The 22,842-nt window shown below is 39.5% G+C and overlaps 1 protein-coding gene across 3 annotated transcripts in view; it reads left to right on the forward strand.

Moving 5' to 3' along the window:
- The first annotated feature begins 2,624 nt into the window (after positions 1–2,624).
- Positions 2,625–22,842, forward strand: part of CD200 (CD200 molecule) — a 79,809-nt gene continuing 59,591 nt past the window's right edge. For 2 of the 3 annotated variants that reach the window (XM_010801109.4, XM_010801110.4), the window contains exons 1-4: positions 2,625–2,777; positions 6,718–6,799; positions 10,060–10,380; positions 12,781–13,053. In XM_010801109.4, coding sequence (XP_010799411.1) covers positions 2,766–2,777; positions 6,718–6,799; positions 10,060–10,380; positions 12,781–13,053 — 688 coding nt within the window. In that variant the 5' untranslated portion in view covers positions 2,625–2,765. 3 annotated transcript variants of the gene reach the window in all.

Here is a 22,842-nt window from a genome sequence, read left to right on the forward strand (position 1 = left end):
TAGCATATATAAATGAATCACTTTGTTGTACACCTGAACTAACACAACATTGTAAATTAACTACACTTCAATTTTTTTAAAAATGTATTGGAGTGTAGTTAATTTATACTGTTGTATTAGTTTCAGCTGTACAGCAAAGTGGATAAGTTATACATATACACATACCCACTCATTTTTAGATTCTCATATAGGTCAGTACTGGAGGAGGGCATGACAACCCACTCCAGTATTCTTGCCTGAAGAATCTTGTGGACAGACGAGCCTGGTGGGCTATAGTCTATGAGGTCACAGAGAGTCAGATACAACTGAAGTGACTTAGCACACACACATAGTTCATTACAGAACATTGAGTGTAGCTCCGTGTGCTATATGGTAGGTCTTTATTAGTTGAAAGTTAAAGTGAAAACTATAAAACAATTTAATGAAAGAAATTAGAGAAAACACAACAAATGGAACAACATTCCATGTATATGAATTGAAAGGCTTTACATTGTTAAAATGCCAATTTTAAAATTCTTATGACCAATCTGTCATTTTACAGAATTTTTTCCATCTTGTATTACATTTTTATGTCTATTTCCTAAACATATACATCTTGGCATAATTCTCACCTATCTCTCAAAATCTCATTATCTATCCTCTTAATCCCTTCCATAAAGATGTTAATTATTAAATTAATTATAAACATACAATTTTGAAGAATTTGCTTTTTTTAGGCAGTTATAAGTTTTGATGAGTTATCCTTTCTGTTTATCTTTCCATGTAGCATCTGCCTGGACTAATTTTTTCTTTTTTATAGAATACTTCTTTTGAAAATATTTTAAAGGAGAATCTCAATATAATTTCTGAAATTTCTGTGCTTAACAAAATGTTGTTTTCATCCTGTTATTTTATAATATTTTGCTAATTTAGGTCACAGTTCTTCAGTAGATTATAAGAATTGAGCTCCAGCAAAATATCACCCACAAAATATCATCTATGTATTTGGGAGGAAAAAAGAATAAAGAAAGTTTAAAAATAAAGTGATAGAAAAAGATAAAACTGGCAACGTCAAAGAATAATCTAATAAGGGTGTACGTATGTTTAGGAAAAGTCATGTATAAGAATGTTTATAGCACACTATTAAAAATAACCCTCCCTAAAATGGAAAACAAATGTCTAGTAACAATAGTATAGATAAGTAAATGTGGCATTTAAAGAATGGGGTCATATACAGCAGTGAGAATGAGTGAGCCACAATTACATGCAATGACATGGATAAAATTTTCAAATCTACTGTTGAGTAAAAGAACGAAGATACAAATGAGGACATCATCTATGATGCTATTTATATGAAGTTCACAAACAGGTAAGTCTAGCCTATGATGTTGAAAGTAAGAGAGTGGTGGAAAGGTGGCAGTGACAAAAAGGGTAGTCAAAGAGAGGACAGGCTCTGATGAACAGGGCACGGTAAGCTTTTATGTGCTTCTGGCTATGCACGTATATTCACTCTATGATGAATACTGGGTGCTTATGATGCATGCATTTCACCCTGTGAACAACACATTTGATAAAAATTTTAAAGTATTTTAAAAAATAATACCTTCGTAGTAGTTGTTATAAAAGACAAAGTAGAGTTCAGAGTTATTTTTTCTTCCATATTTTGAAAGTTAACTCATTGCCTTCTTGTATCCGGTGCTGCTTTGTGACATTTAAAGTCACTTTGATTCTTTTTCTTGGTGTCTCTACTTGTCATGTTCGAAGCTTTAAGAGTTTTTTTTTTTTTTTAGTTTCCTTAATTTGACCTTTAATTTCGCTATATAAATTACCTTTCTCTTATGTATCTTGTTTGCCACTCCATGAATATTTTAGTCCTTTCAGTGTTTGTTTTTTCTGGAAAAAATCGGTTATTATTTTATTTACTGCCCTGGAATTTGCAGCCTTAAGTATAATAGAAGCTCTGTCCCAATACCTTGTCGTAGGTGTGGTGGTCAGGGGTGGTGGTCGGGAAAACAGAAAAGGCTATAGGAATTGAACACTTCATTGATCTGTCTTTTGTTTGTTTTAATGGCCAATAACTCTGAAGCTTGTTAAAATAAGAAATATCCTCATCATCAATGCAAGTGGAAGAAAATTTCTCACAGCAGAGAAAAAAATAAACACAAACCCAGTCCCATCAATAAGGGAGAGATCATTAACAGCATTGATGGTTTAAATACATAATTTGATTCTGGATAAAAATAAATACACATTTGCTTTGCAAATTTTCTATTGCTTAAATTTAGCTTCAAAATATTTGGGTTTTCCGGGATGGTAACTGGGGAAACTGTAACATTTCTCAAAAATCATTTCATACTTGCGTGGACCACAATGCAGCCGGCCATTCCCCCAAGCACCACGCAGTGAGGCAATTCATGTCTTCCCACCCCCTCCTTTCCCTTTCTTTGTCTGTATAATGAAAATGAAAACAATGTATCTTTTTTTCCAAACACTTGCTCAGTCTTCCCAGTTGAAACCTCTGAAAACGGCGAAACGCGTTGAAGACGGGAAAAGATGAGCACTATTTAATCTCCCTTATACCTCTGCGTTGGTGGGTAGGGGTAGGCTGGTAGAGGAGTAGGGGGGCGGGGCCGGAGCCGGGGCGGAGCAGGAGGAATTATGCTGTGAATCCGTGGGGAAGAAGTCGTCTTTGCTCCGCGGAACTGGAGGGGCTCTGCCTGGTCGGGTGTGAGATCCCTCCAGGCTTCTCAGCAGCAACCAAATAACCTGCGCGGCCAGGAGCGAGGATGCAGTGTCTGGTGAGCTGGGCCAGGCGTGGAAAACAGGGCGCAGGGTGGGCGACTCCTCTCCGGTGGCCTTGGGGCGATGTCAGGCTGCGAACGCTAGGCTGCGGCTTTCCCCTCTCTGATTCAGAGCTGGAATTCCCGCTTGCGCTTTCCTCTCAGTTCTAAACCTTGCAGAGAAGCAGATCTTGCCTTCCAAAGCGGGGTTTATAGGCCATACCTCCATTCCTAGGGTTGCGATTATCTGTCGCGGTAAACTGGAAACAGGAGGCTGCCAGGTGCAGGCTCCGGAGACGCTTTCTCCGATCGATCACTGACATCCTTGTAGAGGAAATGAGCCTGGAGGCAGACGCTGGCTGCGTGGATAGAGGGTGCTGTATTGGCTCCATTTTTGGTCCTGAAATCTGGGGTGGGGTTGCAGAATTTCAGGATCAGGCTGGCTCCTCTGTGATGCTCCAGCCTCTTTCTGTATCCTCTGGGCCTTTGCCGTGGGAAGCCAAAAGGATCGGATAAATCAGAGTTAAAACCCAGGGTATCCGTGAGAAACAGGCATTTTGTTATCCAGGATTTAGGTATATGACAAAATGAAGGAAGGAGAGGATTTTCATTTACATTGGTAACCGATATAAAATAATTTAAAAATCCAAATACAAGTAATGCCTCAAGGTAATTTTTTTGCATATGGTTTGTTGGCTAGACTACACAGACAGTTATTGCCTTCCTTAACAAAGAAGAATGGTGGCCTCCCAGCTAGCGCTTACTGAATGCCAGGTACTCTTAATCTTCACCACTGTCCTTCAAAGAAGGAGTTATTACCCAGTTTTACAAATAAAGAAACAGGCAGACAGGTGAATTTTTCCAAGTACATATGACTGTGGCAGCTTCAGGATTTGAACTTACAAATTTTCAGGGGAGGGGCAGTGTAGCTGCCAGATGGACAGTTGTCTCTGGACTCTGGCCCTCTTGGCAAGGGTTATAAGTGGACTTCTCTACTTCCATTATTGTGTGATCTGATTAATGAATTTTTTAAGTTATGTAACACATACTGGCATTTACCATGTCTTGGCACCTCACTCCAGTACTCTTGCTTGGAAAATCCCATGGACAGAGGAGCCTGGTAGGCTGCAGTCCATGGGGTGGCTAAGAGTTGGACACAACTGAGCAACTTCACTTTCAATTTTCACTTTCATGTATTGGAGAAGGAAATGGCAACCCACTCCAGTGTTCTTGCCTGGAGAATCCCAGGGACAGGGGAGCCTGGTGGGCTGCCGTCTCTGGGGTCGCACAGAGTCGGACACGACTGAAGCGACTTAGCAGCAGCAGCAGCAGCAAGAGATATGGGTGGTTACATGAGATGATGATATGGCTTATGACCCTGAGCTACAGAGAACAGTGTACTGTAAAAGCTGTGTCCTATGATAATGCTAACAGTGTACTGTAAAGGCTATGTCCTCAGATTTAGAAAAGTGCAATCATGTTGGTGGGCTGTGAACACCCCAAAGATCCCCTCTTTGAAGGGGTGGGCCCGGCACCTGTGGGGGGTTCTGTGGGTCCTAAATGAGAGAATCCTCAGCGGTACAGTTGCCCCTGTGGAGGTTACTCGCCAAGGGAATATCGTGGAAGATGGGCACGTAGATTGTGTGGTGAGAGACCCTGAAGGGGTGGAATGTAGGGAGTAAACAATTGGCCAGGTGGCAGTGATCAGGCTCTCGCCTCACTCCACTCAAATCCTACAGCTGGGATTATTTGTGGCACTGTGCTCAGACATCATGGTGTGGCCCTATATAGGTACCACCTAAAAAGCTCGAGGAGAATCAAGTTGAAGCGAGTTGCATGGTCACTGTTGCTGCTGTTTCAGCCATTAGAGAGTAAAGCCTGTCTGCCTTGCCACGCTGAATAAAGAATGTCTGCAGTTCCTATGGTCTTTGTATCTTCTTCCAGCTTCCCCACTCACGTCTTGCCTACCCTGGGTTTAGCAAATAGTGAGATACAGACAGTAACCTAATGAGATAACAGCTACATTGATTTAGTGTTTATTTGTATCAATCACTTTATAGGCGCTTTACATATACCATCTCATTTAACCTAACAGAGAAGATTGGTACTATTTTTTTTTTCTGTATCTCCAAGAGGTAAAATGATCTGTCTAAGCTTACACACCTAGCATTTGTGCTAGCCTGAATTCAAATTAGCCAGAAGAAATGTGTGCCTAATTAATAGCAAGGCTTTCTTTCTAATTCTTTTCACCTCAATCACTGTGCTTCTGTTTCTTAAATGTTACTGTCTCCCAGTCCCCACATCTTGTGTTTTGGTGTGTGTCTGCTTTTTCTCTTATCCTAAAATACAGATTTTTACTCTGAGCACTAGACTATTTGCATTCCTCATCACAGCCTTTACTAGAACCTGGATTTCCATATGGCGTGATGGTGTGTAATCAGAATGCCAAAGAAAACTTCTGGTTTCAGAAGCCTAAGTTTTGAAATAACAAAAGCCTAAGCATTTGAGTTTTAAAAGCCTAAATGATGAAAGACCAAGGACAGGCATTCATCCCAGAAAAAGCTGATGGGAAGAATACAAGGTGATAGAGGAAGCAGCTTTTCTGACCCTAGGCTGGGAGAGCAAAGAGAGACTGATTAGCATTGGTTTGTGTCCTGAGAAGGATGCTCTGTGCCTGGCCCCAGGAGTGGGGAGTTTAGGAGGACGGTGAATAGAACTTACAGGGAGGTGTTGAAATCAAAGAACAGAAAACAGCTGTGCCTTGCTTTCCTAGGGGCAACTGTGGGAAGAGGCAAGCCTACCCACCATGGCAAGGGAACAGTAAAACAGAGATTGATAGATACATGGAAGTCTAGGCAGAGACCCTTGTATAATTCTGCTTTGTTCAGCATAGGAAGGATCCAGGAGCACAGAATCCAGAGAATTGGGAAGCATGAGAGAACACCCTGTAAGCACAGGATTAATTACACAAACTGATGATCAGGAGGATGACTTGAGGGGAGCACAATGCCAAGATGGATGGATGGTTGTAACCAAGGGCTAATAGTCCTGTCCAATGGCTTGGCATTCCCACGACTGGATGCAGTGCCAGAGACTGGGACAATTGTGAAGTGACAGTCAATTGAACTATCAGACAGAGATTATGTAACATTGACTGAAATTTAGTCTCTACCTCTAGTAGAATAGCAACATGAAATAAAATTGAAGTTCATTTAAAGAAAGATACGAGAAATCTACATTTCTTAAACACCTCAATTATAGAAAAATATAGAAATATAGGCAAAATTTACAATGAACATACTAATGTAGATCAAGACTATGGACTGATGCAGAGTAATCTGTCTCCATTCCACTCTTCATTTTATAGCAAAATGATTCCCAGAGTAATACTCTCTTAAATACTACAATGATTTGTTAAAAAAAAAAAAAAAATGCCAAGGATTTGTGCCCAGACACATGAAAATAAAGCAAGGGGGAAGAAAAAAAAGCCAAATACTGGTTTTAAAAGGTACAATTTACATGAATTGTGCAGAATCTGCAGGAAAATATCAAAACATGTTCTGCAAAGTGGTTACACCTGAGTTACATTTTTAATATTAACAGATCTGGATCATTTGGGGAGTAAATGTTCTGCCACATTTGCAGTCTGTGTTTTCTGGGTATATTTTTGGCAGTTTGTTTTCTCAGCAGTCTTGACAGTGGTGGCTTTGGGAGCACAGCCTCAAATTGCTAGGAATGGCCATAACGAAAGAACCACATGGCTGCTTTTCCCGTCCAAACCTAAGCACCCTCTGTTATTTCTTCCATTTATAGTCCCTGGTGCTGCTTCCACAAAACCAAAGGCTTCCAGTGGTTAAAACTTTAGCTGCTATTTTTCCTGATACAGCAATTAGATTGAAGCTCCCTTAGCTTTGTCCACATTCAAATGCCCATTTCTGTACTTGCTCTCTGTCTTCAGGTGTTCAGAAGGCTCGTCTGTCATCTATCTACCTTCCAACTGATTTGGTTCTTGGCACCACTGATCTTATGCAGGGCACAAGGTAAAGATACTCAATTCCCCTGCGTGGAATCCAGGAAACACAGTTTCTGGAGTGGACATCTGACCACTCTTGTCTGTGCTGTGTTCATTTGTCTGCATGAATTAATTAACCGTGTAATTTGTTTGGAAGACTGGGAGTGGTTCTTTCTGCTTTCCACAGATATTTGGCAAAACTAATACAATGATGTAAAGTTTAAAAAAAATTAAATTAAAAAAAACTTTAATATTAAGAAACTTTTCATAGATAAAACCAGACATAAAAAAAATTGTTTCTGAATTAAGACATCATTTTTTCACCTATCAAAGTGCATAATGTTTAAAATAATAATTCCATATGTGTGTGAAGACATGGGAATGCATGTTGGAGCAAGAATGAATTTGGCCTCTAGAGCAAGTAATCTGGCAATAAGCCTTAAAACTGGTTGTATCCCTCTTACAGAAAAATAGTGAAATATGAAAGCTATATACAGTTCACATATGTTCACATAGTCTATTATATAAAACACACCTGAGCTGTCCACTTGTCTGCTGAATTGCCTACTTCTGCCAGACCTTTCTCTTTGACTCCATGGGAGACCACACCTCACTTACTGCTGGCCTTTTATTACCTTTTGTGTGGTATGTACTATGGGCTTCTGTGATAGCTCAGTTGGTAAAGAATCCGCTTGCAATGCAGGAGACCCTAGTTCAACTCCTGGGTTGGGAAGATCTGCTGCAGAAGGGATAGGCTACCCACTCCAGTATTCTTGGACTTCCCTCATGACTCAGCTGGTAAAGAATCCGCCCACAATGCGGGAGACCTGGGTTCAATCCCTGGGTTGGGAAGATCCTCTGGAGAAGGGAAAGGCTACCCACTCCAGTATTCAGGCCTGGAGAATTCCATGAACTGTATAGTCCGTGGGGTTGCAAAGAGTTGGATACGACTGAGTGACTTTCACAACAATGTGGAGTGTACTATAGTCAGCAGTCTTCACAGGGATACAAAAGGCATGCTTCACACCGTGTATAGCTCAGGATTTACCAACTGGGGGATCTTAAATGGAATTTCATATAAAAGCAGCAAATAATTGTAAACTTTTCATTAAATTATTTTGTCGCATAGTCAAAGAGAAATAATCTCGCATAGTCATAGATTTTTTCACCCTAGAAGTTGAAACTCTAGTTTTGATCCCTTTTTTACTCTCTATTCTAAAAGCAGCAATTTATTCAAATCTATGCTCTGCACTCAGCAAACCTTTAAGAAACCCCATCCTAATAACAGCTATTCCCCTAGAATTTTTTGCAACTATCAAGAGTGTACCTCACTAAAATTGGAATTTTGCAGCACTTGGCGGTTCCAGTTTGTATTTGTTGCTATGCCCGCCTTTTCATTCTTGATGTTGTAGAGCATATATTCTTTTTTTCTAATTACTCTAGTCATTTTATCTGTTATTAGTCTTAAAAAAAACAGATTTTGGTGTTTTGATTAAGCCAGTATTTTGTGTACTATTTTATTAATTTGTGCTTTTAACTTTATTAATTCACTCCTTTTATCAACTTTTGGTGTGTGGGAAGTTTGAATGCATGTAGGTATTCATTTTTCAATCTTTCCTGTTTCCCAATAAATTAAGTTAGGATTAAATATTCCCACCTGAGAACTGCTTTATAAGCCTCTACAGATTTTAATATATGATATTCTTATTGTCATTCATAGTGATTTATAATTTTTGTTATGATTTCTGGTGTAATTAAGGAGACAAAAGTATGTAAATTTCTAATTTTATTGCATTATGGATTGAGTTCAAAGTCATTTTTTTGTATACTACTTCAAATTTAATTTGGGGTTATGTTTCACATGTGGTTTGAAAAGCATGTATGTTTTCTTTTGGGTAAAGGTTTATAAATACATGCTCATATGCACATATTACATGTACACGTATGAATATTTGTTTTTAAAGTCTTCTATGTCCTTGTATTTGATTTTATTATTTTTTAATAGATGGAAATGAAAATTCTGAGAGAACAATGAAAAATTCTCCCATTATGATTATGGATTTATGCATTTTCCTTTGTAGTTCTATTAGCTTTGTATATATTTCAGAGTTATGTTGTTAGGCACATCAAGGTTCATGAGGGATATACCTTATTTCAGATTTCTCCTTTTATCATTTTTAAAAATACATTTTTGTTTCTTAGTGTTTTTGTCTTCCATTTCCCCTTCTCTTTCCTTTTAAAAATCTTACTTGGACTAATACTGAAATATCAGTCTTTCAATATTTAATCTTTTCTGTATTTTTAACCCTTCCAATTCTGGAAGAATTTTATGATCTGGTCTTCCCACCTACTCATTTAGTCTTCAGTGATACTCATTCTGCTAAGGCAGCCAGATTGTGAAAAGAGTTTATATTTCTCATTTTATACATCTCTAGTTTCTACTATTTACAGTGCTGGTTCCTTTTCACACTTAAGATATCACATTTGTTCATGTAAAAATGTTTATTTATTCATTTGTAGAGTTTATTATTCCTCTATCATTGTGTTAGTTGACTCAAGTGTTTGTCTATTTGTTACTGTATTGACATTTCCCATTGAGCCATCTGTCATATCAATATGAGTAGCCAGCATTGGAGGGGGAAGAAATTATTGGCATACCTTATATTCATGCCATATTCAGTAAAAATGGGGGACTGTGTAGATTGTAATTTGGTTGTCAACGCTCTCTGGTACTATCAGCCTCCTGGAGCATTGTCCTGTACATCTCTCTGTCTATGTTCCTATATTTACCACTGCTTCCTGATGGCAGACGTCACTACTGCTGCCCCTTCCTTTTCAGATGTGTGTGTGGAATGTATAGGGCTGCTGTAACTTCTTCACTTAAACTAATCACTGCATATTATCCATTGGCCCTTTCTTATTCCTAGCTATTACTGTTCCAGACATAAACCCACTTGGTGATACTTCTATCCTATCTATCCTATCTGGCATTTTCCATCTTCAACCTCATTTCACCTAATTTCCAGCCTACAGGGATTCTTCATGTAAGTTCTGGTCACTGGGAGTTTGCTTTCTTATTTTTCTGCTCTGCTACTCTTAAAGACTGAACAAACATATTTGAACTTATAGTTCTCTGGCAACATCAGGAAGGTAGGTAAATGTTGTTTTCTTTTTTGTATTTTTCTTTCTTTATAAATTTGACTTTGAACATGCATTTTTTAATCAAAAATGTATATTTGTGTATGTACTAAAATATATAAATGTTCTTTTATGATTCCATGATGAAAGTGGTGACCCAGGATGTAAGAGGGCTGCTGAACACACCTGCTTCTTTAAGATGCTCTCTGAAAAATCCCCAGGAAGTTTTGATTGTGACATGGCAAAAAATCAAGGCTGTAAGCCCAGAAAACATGATCACCTACAGCGAGAACCACGGGGTTGTAGTCCAGCCTGCCTACAAGGACAAGATAAACATCACCCAGCTGGGACTCATGAACTCAACCATTACCTTCTGGAATACCACCTTGGAAGATGAGGCGTGTTACAAGTGCCTCTTTAATACCTTTGGTTCTGGAAAGATCTCAGGAATAGCCTGCCTCACTCTCTTTGGTGAGAGTCTCTGAGAATACATTGTCTCTAGCTTGAAATGTTATCTTGAAGAATGTTTGAAATGTAGTGGTAGTAGTAATTAGTCTTTCAGGATCCTAGCCCCAGAAAGGTTCATTGGAGGACACTTGGCCTTTCATGTCTACTGTGTAACTGTGCTAATGATTATTTGGAGAGTTCATAGAACTATGTTGAATCTTTGCCTGAAGTTATCTTTGCCTTGAAGAATACTGTTGTCAACAAGAGTAAACTAAGGACCATAGTGAGGATAAATTCTCCATAAGCAGTGCTATGGTTCAGACCTGGCATTGCCATTAGGAGTCATGTGACCCTAGAAGAGTCCTGTCCATGGTGTACCAGAGTTTATTTATCTGCACCAAAAGTGTGAAATAGATCATCTCTGGTTCCTAAGAGCTTTCGTATTTTTTAACCTAAGAACAAAGCCAGATTGGGCTAAGCTGGAGCCAGTTATGGGGAGTCCCTCTCATTTTGCTTCAGCGGAGCTTTTGCAAAATTGATAAACAGCCATGCAGCAGAGGTTCTTCATACCCAGTGCCTGGTAGCGATTTAACTGGTAAATAAGCATTCTTCTAAAATCTAAGAGGCTTAGTTTGACAAGATTCCTTTCCTGTTAACTGATGCTTAGCTGGGATCAAGAACTGAGAATTACGAATAAGGGGTAGCTTTGGAGGATGCACACTTGGTGGTGGTTTTAGAAGGGAAAGCCAAACTTAGGGTTATTGGGAATGTTAAAATGAGAGTTTGAACACACCAAGAATATTGGACAAGGGATAAGGAGAGGCTCAGTAAATAAGAATGCAAGGGAGGTAGGATGACGCCAGATAACATGTTTCTTTCACTTATTTTGTCCATGAATCATCTCTGCAGAATCTTGCATCAGGCTTTTCTTCTTGATTTCTATTTCTTTCATTCCTTTGTCTCCTTCTGTCTCCCTGGTTTTTTTTTTTTTTTTTGGGGGGGGGTCTCTTCCCTCCTCCAATCCTTCCTCCCTCTTCTTTTTTATTCCTCCTTTGCTCTTTTTCCTTCCCTCCCTCCCTGCCTCATTTCCTTTCAGTTCAGCTCAGTCGCTCAGTCATGTCCGACTCCTTGCGACCGCATGAATCACCGCACGCCAGACCTCCCTCCCTCATTTCCTTTCACCCTCCCTTATTTCCTTCTTTCCACCATTTTCTTCCTTTTCCTTCTTGTGTCATATTTTTCTCATTTCTGTTGTTTCCTTTCTCTTTTTTGTTCATCTTTCTCTCTTGCTCCCTTTCTTTACTCATTAATCTTTGAATAATTTGTATGCCTGAAACACAGACTCCTCTGTGTCTTCTAGCTGGTAATTCTGTAGTTCTTTTCCACAATGACACTTTCCTGCCATAAGGTATAGCTTTCATCCAAGTAATTCTTTGATACACCAGAGAACCCTGCTAGCCAGGCTGGCCATTTCAGCCATACTGGCCCTCCTTTACTTTTATAATATCAGGGCTCACTGATGTTAGCAATCTGGGCACTCTGGTCAGAGCCACAGTCCTCCTATAGGCTCATTTCCTCCAGCCTACTCCCACCCACCCACCTCTTGAACTTCTAAACACAGACAAGCTTTTATTTACCACTGCCCTTTAATTATCTTGTGGGCTCCAAAGCCAACCATAGAAAGACGTTTGCGTTTGCTCAGCAGAGATAAACTGTATATTCCAAGGAAAATGAACTAATTAGTCAAGGGACTTTTGAAAGGGAACAGGGTACAGCTGACCTAAAAATGTCCTTTTTTCATAAGCTCTTTATTTTCTGTTAACTCCATAAGGTGATCTCCAAGGTCCTTACAACTGTCATTCTGTGATTTTTCTGACTACTGACTGTGAATACATAATTTGCATTTTGTATACAGGGACTTTCTAAGTCTGCTCCATGCCTCTTATTCACTGGCCCAGTTCTAAACAGAAAAAGGCTTTTTCTAAGTGGCAGCCCTTCTACAGGCTCTCTGTTCTGAAACTGCTCTGCTTTTCTGAGGAGTGCAGACCACCTGTGTGGAGGTGCTGATTGATAGAGTTGTTGTTCAACTACTTGAGAGGGATACGCAGAAGAAGGCAGAGGTGCTGCATTGTCCACGAAAGAGAAAAGCATAATTATTCTCTGCACTGTTTGGGAGGAAAGGTACCCTCTGTCCATCTAGCTAATTCTCTTAGAGACAAACTCCATAGAGGATCATTCTTGTCACAGGGTTGTATAGGCCAGTCTCCACCCTGCTGTTCAGAGAATTAGACAGGAAGAGAAGGCCCCAGTTTGGATTGGATGTGCCACATTAGCTCTCTAGCTCCCACTGTCTTTCTGTAAAGATCTTTCTCTCATCTCTCTGAGGAGAGTGTGGGACTCACACTGGATTTTTTTTTGTCCCAGTACAGCCCACAGTATTCCTTCACTATAAACTATCTGAAGATCACCTAAATATCACTTGCTCTGCCAATGCTCGCCCAGCCCCTATGATCTCCTGGAAGGTCTTTGGGTCAGGGATTGAGAACAGTACCGAGATCGTGTCACACCCCAATGGAACAACATCTGTCACCAGCATCCTCCAGATCAAAGACCCCAAGACACAGGTGGGGAAGGATGTGATCTGCCAGGTGCTACACCTGGGGACTGTGACCGACTACAGGGAAACTGTGAACAAAGGTAAGAGGTTTTCTGTGGTCACGTTTGTGGACACACACCTGCAAGGTGGTGAATGCTCTGCAGAGCCTCTTGGCCTCTTAGCAAAGAAGCTGGTAAGGCAGAGAATGGGATAAGTAGGGAAAGAAAAACAGTTGAGGAAGCCAGTATAGCCTATTTTATTGCTTTGGCAATTGTGGTATGTTGCTCACACACTGAATGCTTTTACTGAGAACCATTCTATTGATTTATTCTTCTGTGCTCCTGAGTATTTGTTATGCCAGAAATGTGACAGCAAGGACTCAGTCCCCAAACACAGGGAGCTTCTAGTCCAGGAAGGAATGCAGAAAGAGCTGGGCAGTTGTAAAAATGCAGGTTAAATGCTTCAATAAGAAAGCTATGGTAGGAGTTTGAACCCGTTCTCCTTGCTTGACCCTGCAACAAACCATTCTCTGATAAAAGGAAAAAAAAAAAAAAAGAACGCTGTGGTATAACATGGGAAGATTGAGAATGCAGAGAAGGAGCATCAGCTCAGTCTGGAGGGATTACAAGGTTTTCTTGGAAGCAGTCACATCTGGGATGAAACCTTTGCGTAATCTACACTATGGGAAAAGGGCAATAGATCTTTCAGGAAAGAGGCCAATCTGAGTTTTCCCAACCTCATTTTAAAATAAATTGCCTCCTGCTCAGGACCTCTTTTGCTGTCTTGTATTTCCATCTAAACTGCTATCTCTGAGTCTCATTGATATAAGAGGTAAAGATGATGGGAGAGAGAATAAGAAAAGCAGTGGTCTTAGGGACAAGATGCTTCAGTGACAACAGCCATAGTTGCCTTTCTCTGCATAGTTTTGAAGCACTGACTCTGGATGAGGCACTCAGTTAACAAGCCTCCTATAAAAAGATATTGCTGCTTTTTTCAGGGTACATTGTGAACCCCAAAAGTTCATGCCTCATTGTCATGTGCTCAGTTACTCAGTCATGTCCAACTCTCTGTGACCCTATGGACTGTAGCCCACCAGGGTTCTCTGTCCATGGAATTTTCCAGGCAAGAATATTGTCATATACTTGTCATTTCCTACTACAGGGGATCTTTCCAACTCAGGGATCAAACCCATGTCTCTTGCATTGGCAGGAGGATTCTTTACCACTGCTCCACCTGGGAAGCCCAGATAGTCTCTAATGAACATGTCCTGTAGTCATTTCTGGGGTCCTTGAAAAAGCAAAGTAATCAAAAAGTAAACTTTAGAATGGACTGGTTGGATCTCCTTGCAGTCCAAGGGACTCTCAAGAGTCTTCTCCAGCACCACAGTTCAAAAGAATCAATTCTTCAGCGCTCAGCTTTCTTCACAGTCCAACTCTCACATCCATACATGACCACAGGAAAAACCACAGCCTTGACTAGAAGCACCTTTGTTGGCAAAGTATGTCTCTGCTTTTGAATATGCTATCCAGGTTGGTCATAACTTTGCTTCAAAGGAGTAAACATCTTTTAATTTCATGGCTGCATCACCATCTGCAGTGATTTTGGAGCCCCCCAAAATAAAGTCTGATACTGTTTCCACTGTTTTCCCATCTATTTGCCATGAAGTGATGGGACTAGATGCCATGATCTTCGTTTTCTGAATGTTGAGCTTTAAGCCAACTTTTTCACTCTCCTCTTTCACCTTCATCAAGAGGCTTTTGAGTTCCTCTTCACTTTCTGCCATGAGGGTGGTATCATCTGCATATCTGAGGTTATTGATATTTCTCCCAGCAATCTTGATTCCAGCTTGTGCTTCTTCCAGCCCAGCATTTCTCATGATGTACTCTGCATAGAAGTTAAATAAGCAGGGTGACAATATACAGCTTTGATGTATTCCTTTTCTTACTTGTAACCAGTCTGTTGTTCCATGTCCAGTTCTAAGTGTTGCTTCCTGACCTGTATATAGGTTTCTCAAGAGGCTGGTCAGGTGGTCTGGTATTCCCATCTTTTTCAGAATTTTCCACAGTTTATTGTGATCCACACAGTCAAAGGCTTTGACATAGTCAATAAAGCAGAAATAGATATTTTTCTGGAACTTTCTTGCTTTTTTGATCCAGCAGATGTTGGCAATTTGATCTCTGGTTCCTCTGACTTTTCTAAAACCAGCTTGAACATCTGGAATTTCATGGTTCACATATTGCTGAAGCCTGGCTTGGAGAATTTTGAGCATTACTTTACTAGCGTGTGAGATGAGTGCAATTGTGGATTAGTTTGATCATCCTTTGGCATTGCCTTTCTTTGGGATTGGAATGAAAACTGACCTTTTCCAGTCCTGTGGCCACTGCTGAGTTTTCCAAATTTGCTGGCATATTGAGTGCAGCACTTTTACATCATCTTTCAGGATTTAGAATAGCTCAGCTGGAATTCCATCACCTCCACTAGCTTTGTTCGTAGTGATGCTTTCTAAGGCTCACTTGACTTCCCATTCCAGGATATCTGGCTCTAGGTGAGTGATCACACCATCGTGATTATCTTGGTCATGAAGATCTTTTTTGTATTTTATTTGTATTATCTTGCCACCTCTTCCTAATATCTTCTGATTCTGGCAGAATGTGGTCCACTGGAGAAGGGAATGGCAAACCACTTCAGTATTCTTGCCTTGAGAACCCCATGAACAGTATGAAAAGGCAAAATGATAGGATACTGAAAGAGGAAATCCACAGGTAGGTAGGTGCCCAATATGCTGCTGGAGATCAGTGGAGAAATAACTCCAAAAAGAATGAAGGGATGGAGCCAAAGCAAAAACAATACCCAGTTGTGGATGTGACTGGTGATAGAAGCAAGGTCCAATGCTATAAAGAGCAATACTGCATAGGAACCTGGAATGTCAGGTCCATGAATCAAGGCAAATTGGAAATGGTCAAACAGGAGATGGCAAGAGTGAACGTTGTCATTCTAGGAATCAGTGAACTAAAATGGACTAGGACGGGTGAATTTAACTCAGATGGCCATTGTATCTACTACTGTGGGCAGGAATCCTTTAGAAGAAATGGAGTAGCCATCATGGTCAACAAAAGAGTCCGAAATGCAGTACTTGGATGCAATCTCAAAAACAACAGAATGATCTCTGTTCATTTCCAAGGCAAACCATTCAATATCACAGTAATCCAAGTCTATGCCCCAACCAGTAATGCTGAAGAAGCTGAAGTTGAATGGTTCTATGAAGACTTACATGACCTTTTAGAACTAACACCCAAAAAAGATGTCCTTTTCATTATAGGGGACTGGAATGCAAAAGTAGGAAGTCAAGAAATACCTGGAGTAACAGGCAAATTTGGCCTTGGAATACAGAATGAAGCAGGACAAGGCTAATAGAGTTTTGCCAAGAGAACGCACTGGTCATAGCAAACACCCTCTTCTAACAACACAAGAGAAGACTCTACACATGGACATCACCAGATGGTCAACATCAAAATCAGATTGATTATATTCTTAGCCAAAGATGGAGAAGCTCTATACAGTCAGCAAAAACAAGACCAGGAGCTGACTGTGGCTCAGATCATGAGCTCCTTATTACCAAATTCAGACTTAAATTGAAGAAAGTAGGGAAAACCACTAGACCATTCAGGTATGACCTAAATCAAATCCCTTATGATTATACAGTGGAAGTGAGAAATAGATTTAAGGGACTAGATCTGATGAACTATGGACAGAAGTTCATGACATTATAGAGGAGACAGGAATCAAGACCATCCTCATGGAAAAGAAATGCAAAAAAGTAAAATGGCTGTCTGGGGAGGCCTTACAAATAGCTGTGAAAAGAGAAGCGAAAAGCAAAGGAGAAAAGGAAAGATATAAGCATCTGAATGCAGAGTTCCAAAGAATAGCAAGAAGAGATAAGAAAGCCTTTCTCAGCCATCAATGCAAAGAAATAGAGGAAAACAACAGAATGGGAAAGACTAGAGATCACTTCAAAAAAATTAGAGATACCAAGGGAACATTTCATGCAAAGATGGGCTTGATAAAGGACAGAAATGGTACGGACCTAACAGAAGCAGAAGATATTAAGAAGAGGTGACAAGAATACACAGAAGAACTGTACAAAAAAGATCTTCACAACCAAGACAATCAGTTAAATTATGACGTGAAAAATCCCATTATAAAGGTATGGAGAAAATGCCAGAGACTCCCAAATCAGACAGTGCTTTTTCTGACTTTGTATTACACAGTGACACTGAGGAACTGATATTTAGGCTAAGTTGCATTTACTGACTACTAGATAGAAGTTTAATAACAAAGACATTGATTAGAATGAACACAAAACATGGAATTGAGTTATTCCTGGAGGTTGGAATCATGAGATTTATTATTTTTCCTTTATATTTTTCTATATTTTCCAAAAATTCCTCAATAAACACATTACTTTAATGGACAGTATGGCAAAGATTATGTGCTTTGAAGGCAAACAGATCTCTGACCAAGCCTTGTTCTACCAATTACTGCACTGATTTGGGGCTTACCCAACTTCTCTGAGCCTCAATTGTTTGTTTTATTAATCTGTTAGATGGTAGTAATAATAATACCTAACTCGAGCTATTTTGAGGATTAAAGGAGGCAACACATTCAAAGCTCTTACTACATAGTAACCACATAAAGCATGTTAATTATTATTATTTAAAGGCTATTAAAATAATATGAGGTCATGAATGTAGACCTTTATATATGTAAGAATAATTTTCATCAAAAGCACAACTCTAGTAGAATCTCATTACAACTATCTCTTTATTACTTTTTGCCTCTACAGCTTCCACTTATCACTAGTTTTTCCTTTTCTCCTATCAATATCCACAGGCTTTTGGTTTTCAGTTCCACTGTTGTTAAGCATCGTCTCCTTGGTAATTCTTCTGGTCTTAATCTCAATTCTACTCTACTGGAAACGTCATCGGAACCAAGATCGAGGTGAGTCCCATGGGAAGTAAAAAGAAGGAAAAATTATTGTTTAATGACAATATGGGGTTCAAATGAAGATATAAATAAGGGATGAGTGCTTAGTCATGTCTGACTCTTTGTGACCCCGTGAATTGTAGCCTGCCAGTACTCTTGCCTGGAGAATCCCATGGATGGAGGAGCCTGGTGGGCTGCAGTCCCTGGGGTCGCGAAGAGTCAGATATGACTGAGCGACTTCTTTCACTTTTCACTTTCATGCATTGGAGAAGGAAATGGCAACCCACTCCAGTGTTCTTGCCTGGAGAATCCCAAGGATGGTGGAGCCTGGTGGGCTGCCATCTATGGGAGTTGCACAGAGTCAGACACGACTGAAGCAACTTAGCAGCAGCAGCAGCAGGCTCCTTTGTCCGTGGGATTCTCCAGGCAAGAATGCTAGAGTGGGTTGCCATTTCCTTCTCCAGGGCATCTTCCCAACCCAGGGATTGAACCTGGGTCTCCTGCATTGCAAGCAGATTCTTTACCATCTGAGCCACCAGGGAAGTCCTAAATAAGGCATGATAACCATGAAATTAAAAGACACTTGTTCCTTGGAAGAAAAAATATGATGAACCTTGACATCATATTAAAAAGCAGAGACATCACTTTGCTGACAAAGGTCTGTGTAGTCAAAGTTATGGTTTTTCTAGTAGTCATGTATGGATGTGAGATTTGGACCATAAAAAAGGCTGAGCACCAAAGAATTGATGCTTTCAAACTGTGGTGCTGGAGAAAACACTTGAGAGTCCCTTGAATTGCAAGGAGATCAATCCAGGCAATCCTAAAGGAAATCAACCCTGAATATTCATTGGAAGGACTGATGCTGAAGCTGAAGACCCAATATTTTTGCCATCTGATGTGAAGAGTCAGCTCATTGGAAAAGAACCTGATGCTGGGAAAGATCGAGGGCAAGGGACGGGGACAACAGAGAATGAGATGGTTGGTTGGCATCACTGACTTAATGGATATGAGTTTGGGCAAACTCCAGGAGACAATGAAGGATAGGGAATCCTGGTGTGCTGCAGTCCAAGGGGTCACAAAGAGTCAGACATGACTGAGCAACTGAACAACAGGTCAGCTATCCCACTGAAGGGACTGTGAACTTGTCCAATGTGATCACCAACTGAGTAGTGCTTTCTATGTTATATACTCACTATGGCTCAGACACTCTAGGACTTACACAGGGGATAATAACTTTATCATCTCATCCTGCCCTTATACATTGTTAATTTCTTTCCATCTGCTATAACATCTATCACAGTGTCTTATGTATACTCACTAAATGTTTACTAAAAGAATGAATGACTGAATGGAAGGGTAGATTTTCAAAGGGATTTTTTCTATTCCACTTTTTAAACTGCAAATTCAGTACCTCATAGATGCTGAATCTAAACATTATGGAAGAATAGAAAACAAGAGACACTGTCAAACAAGAGGAGTCAGCCATAGGGGAAGAATTAAATTTCTTTGGTTTCTGAAGACACTGCATAATTTATTAAAGCTAATGAAAAGGTGCAGTTTATGTTGTATGTACTGGGAATTTTCTAGGATGAAGTGGTGCTGTGGGAGTTTTCTCCTGCTCACATGACTGACAGAAAGGGGAGGGAAAATGTTCACTTTGAGTGTTATTTATATTTCTATTAAAAATATCACTTATGTGCTACCTTTTTTCCTCTCTTTCTGTCTCATAGAGTAATATCTTTCATGTTCTAAGCTTTTTGAACATTTAATTTTGCATAAGCCTTATATAAACACTAGATGAATTCATGTGATTTTGTAAGAAAAACAACAAATCACCAGCATCAATGACCTTTTGCAGGTGTGGATAAAAGAATTTGTTCTGTAGGGGACAGGAGATTGCAAATCAGATAATCTTGCACATAAATTTAAGCCCTTAGACCTCCTTGTGCTCAGTCACTCAGCTCTGTCCGACTCTTTGTGACCCCATGGACTGTAGCCTGCCAGGCTCCTCTGTCTAGGGGATTATCCTGGCAAGAATAGTGGAGTAGATTACCATTTCTTTCCCCTGGGGATCTTCCCAACCCAGAAATCAGGGATCGAATCCAGTCTCCTGAGGCTTCTGCATTGGCAGATGAATTCTTTAGCACTGAGCCACCTGGGAAGCCCTTAGCTCTGTGCAAAATGTCAAAGGTGGAAAGCCAGTTGACTCTACTTTTTCCAAACATTTTGCTTTTCTGGTTAAAAACAGAAGTTGACTTCCTTCCCCTAATACAGTTAACAGCAGGCCTAAAATTAGAATCCTGGTCTTCTGACCTCTGCTGGAATATTCTTCCAGTTATAGTTTCCTGACTTGAAAGGCACAGTTGTTAATTGTGTGTATTTCAACCTGTGTTTGCTGATATTGCTCTATACTTCTGTAAATATATAAGCAGAAAAGTATGACATGTTCAAATTCACTTTAAAATGTCCCCTTGAACAAGAATCTTATAATACAGTCCATTCAAGCCCAAGGTAAATTTCACTAGAAAGGGACATTTGCAAAATAATTGTCCTTAGTGTATTAGGTCTCTTATTTTCTAGGAAATATAATTGTTCAATGCCTTATTCAGTTGCTGAAGTGAAGAGAGTTAGCTTAAGGTTATTTGGTCCCATATACTTAAATAGCTAGTAAAATCAAGTGTCAGCTATGCTAGAGACAAACTCTCAAGGCTGAGAAAATACTGGTTTGCAGATGATGACTGCAGCCATGAAATTAAAAGATGCTTACTCCTTGGAAGGAAAGTTATGACCAACCTAGATAGCATATTGAAAAGCAGAGACATTACTTTGCCAACAAAAGTCCGTCTAGTCAAGGCTATGGTTTTTCCTGTGGTCATGTATGGATGAGAGTTGGACTGTGAAGAAGGCTGAGCGCCAAAGAATTGATGCTTTTGAACTGTGGTGTTGGAAAAGATTCTTGAGAGTCCCTTGGACTACAAGGAGATCCAACCAGTCCGTTCTGAAGGAGATCAGCCCTGGGATTTCTTTGGAGGGACTGATGCTAAAGCTGAAACTCCAGTACTTTGGCTACCTCATGCGAAGAGTTGACTCATTGGAAAAGAATCTGATGCTGGGAGGGATTGGGGGCCGGAGGAGAAGGGGACGACAGAGGATGAGATGGCTGGATGGCATCACCGACTCAATGGACGTGAGTCTGAGTGAACTCCAGGAGTTGGTGATGGACAGGGAGGCCTGGAGTGCTGTGATTCATGGGGTCGCGAATAGTCGGACACAACTGAGCGACTGAACTGAAGACCAAAACTTAAGTAATCCAAAAATTTGGAAGAAAAGGAAGAAAATCATCAAATATAGTGACTTTTTAAAATTTCTTTAAGTAAAAAATTTTGATTGTCAAATTGTGATGAAAGTGAATAGTCCTACTATATTTGCTTGTCATCTTTAATTTTTATTTTATATTGGATTATAGTTGATTTACAATGTGTTAGTTTCAGGTGTACATATAAAGTGATTCAGTTATACATATATCTATTCTTTTTCAAATTATTTTCCCATTTAGGTTATTATAAAATATCTTTCTTTACCCTTACTTTGTGGTTTTTTCTCCTCTCTTTTTCTTTCTATTATCTTCTGAAACATAAAACTTTTGGATGGACAGGGAAACATGATCAGTCAAAATGACCCCAAGATTCTGGGCCTCAGTGACCTGAAAAAATGATCATGTGAATAGAAATGGAAGTGGAGAGGGGGAACTGAGAGTGAGTGAGTGTGTGTGTGTGTGTGTGTGTGTGTGTGTGTGTGTGTGTGTGATCAGTTTGTGGGGAAAGAAAAAGTAGAGGTGAATTAGTTTTTGAGCTTATTAAATATGAGTAGACAAAGAATCATCTGCATGGAGCTGCTAGTAGTAAGACAAATCTGGTAAGAAAAGTCTATTAAGTTCAAATCTTTGTTAGATAAATGACCAAAAGTATTTATTGTAGATTAAAATCACTGATTTATTGCTCACAAAAACATAAGCAAATTTACAGGTTGTAGACAGAGGGGTAATCTCTAATGACAGATGTTATTCTCATAGTCAGGCCTCTTTTCCTGTGATTTGGTGTAATGCCAGAGAGTGTTACGTTAGGTTTTTTCCAACAGTTAAAATGTTCTCTGAGGAAGGTTTGATGAGTTAGAGGCAGTTTCTGTTTGTACCATTCCTAGTGAGATCATCACAGTTATTTCTCATGAGACTACAACAATATGATAATAGATTAATAGGTTTTCAAAGAATGTTTTTTTTTTCTTTTATGAATCAGTACTGTATTACTAAATAGAAAGTGAAAAGAAATTAAAATTTCCTAGGGAAATTTCTTGATAATTTTTTTCTATTAAAACCCAGTTGATGTCATAAATTTGCCCCTTACATATACTACAAAAACATTAAGTTTGAGGTTAAGAATAATCTTTTATTTCTCATTAGCCAAACCACCAATGATTACAAGCTTCTCAGAAACAACTTCACTTTGGGGCATATTATCATGGATAATCACCTAATTTTTAGAAATTTTTATTGTCAGTAGCAGTCTTCTATTGTTTGGGTCATGGTTGAATTGGAAACCAATAGAAGACTTAGACAATCATGTGAAATGCATATTCCAAACTTCATTTTTCTTCAAAATATCTAACTATGTCAGGTAAAAGTGATTTATTTAAACTCGTATCTATATACTTACTTTGATTTTTCCCACTTTGCTTCACAATAACCTAATCTTATAAATGGGTTCTCTGCAATGATGATAATGGCAATGTTAGCGAAACATTATATCCTGGGTAAAATCAAGTCATTTTCTCATGTTTTAAGCTTAGAACTCTATCAAATAACAGCAGTACTCAGTAAATAATTGGTGATGCTGAAATTGGAGATTAAT

Source organism: Bos taurus, chromosome 1, assembly GCF_002263795.3.
Source record: "Bos taurus isolate L1 Dominette 01449 registration number 42190680 breed Hereford chromosome 1, ARS-UCD2.0, whole genome shotgun sequence".
NCBI lineage: Eukaryota > Metazoa > Chordata > Mammalia > Artiodactyla > Bovidae > Bos > Bos taurus.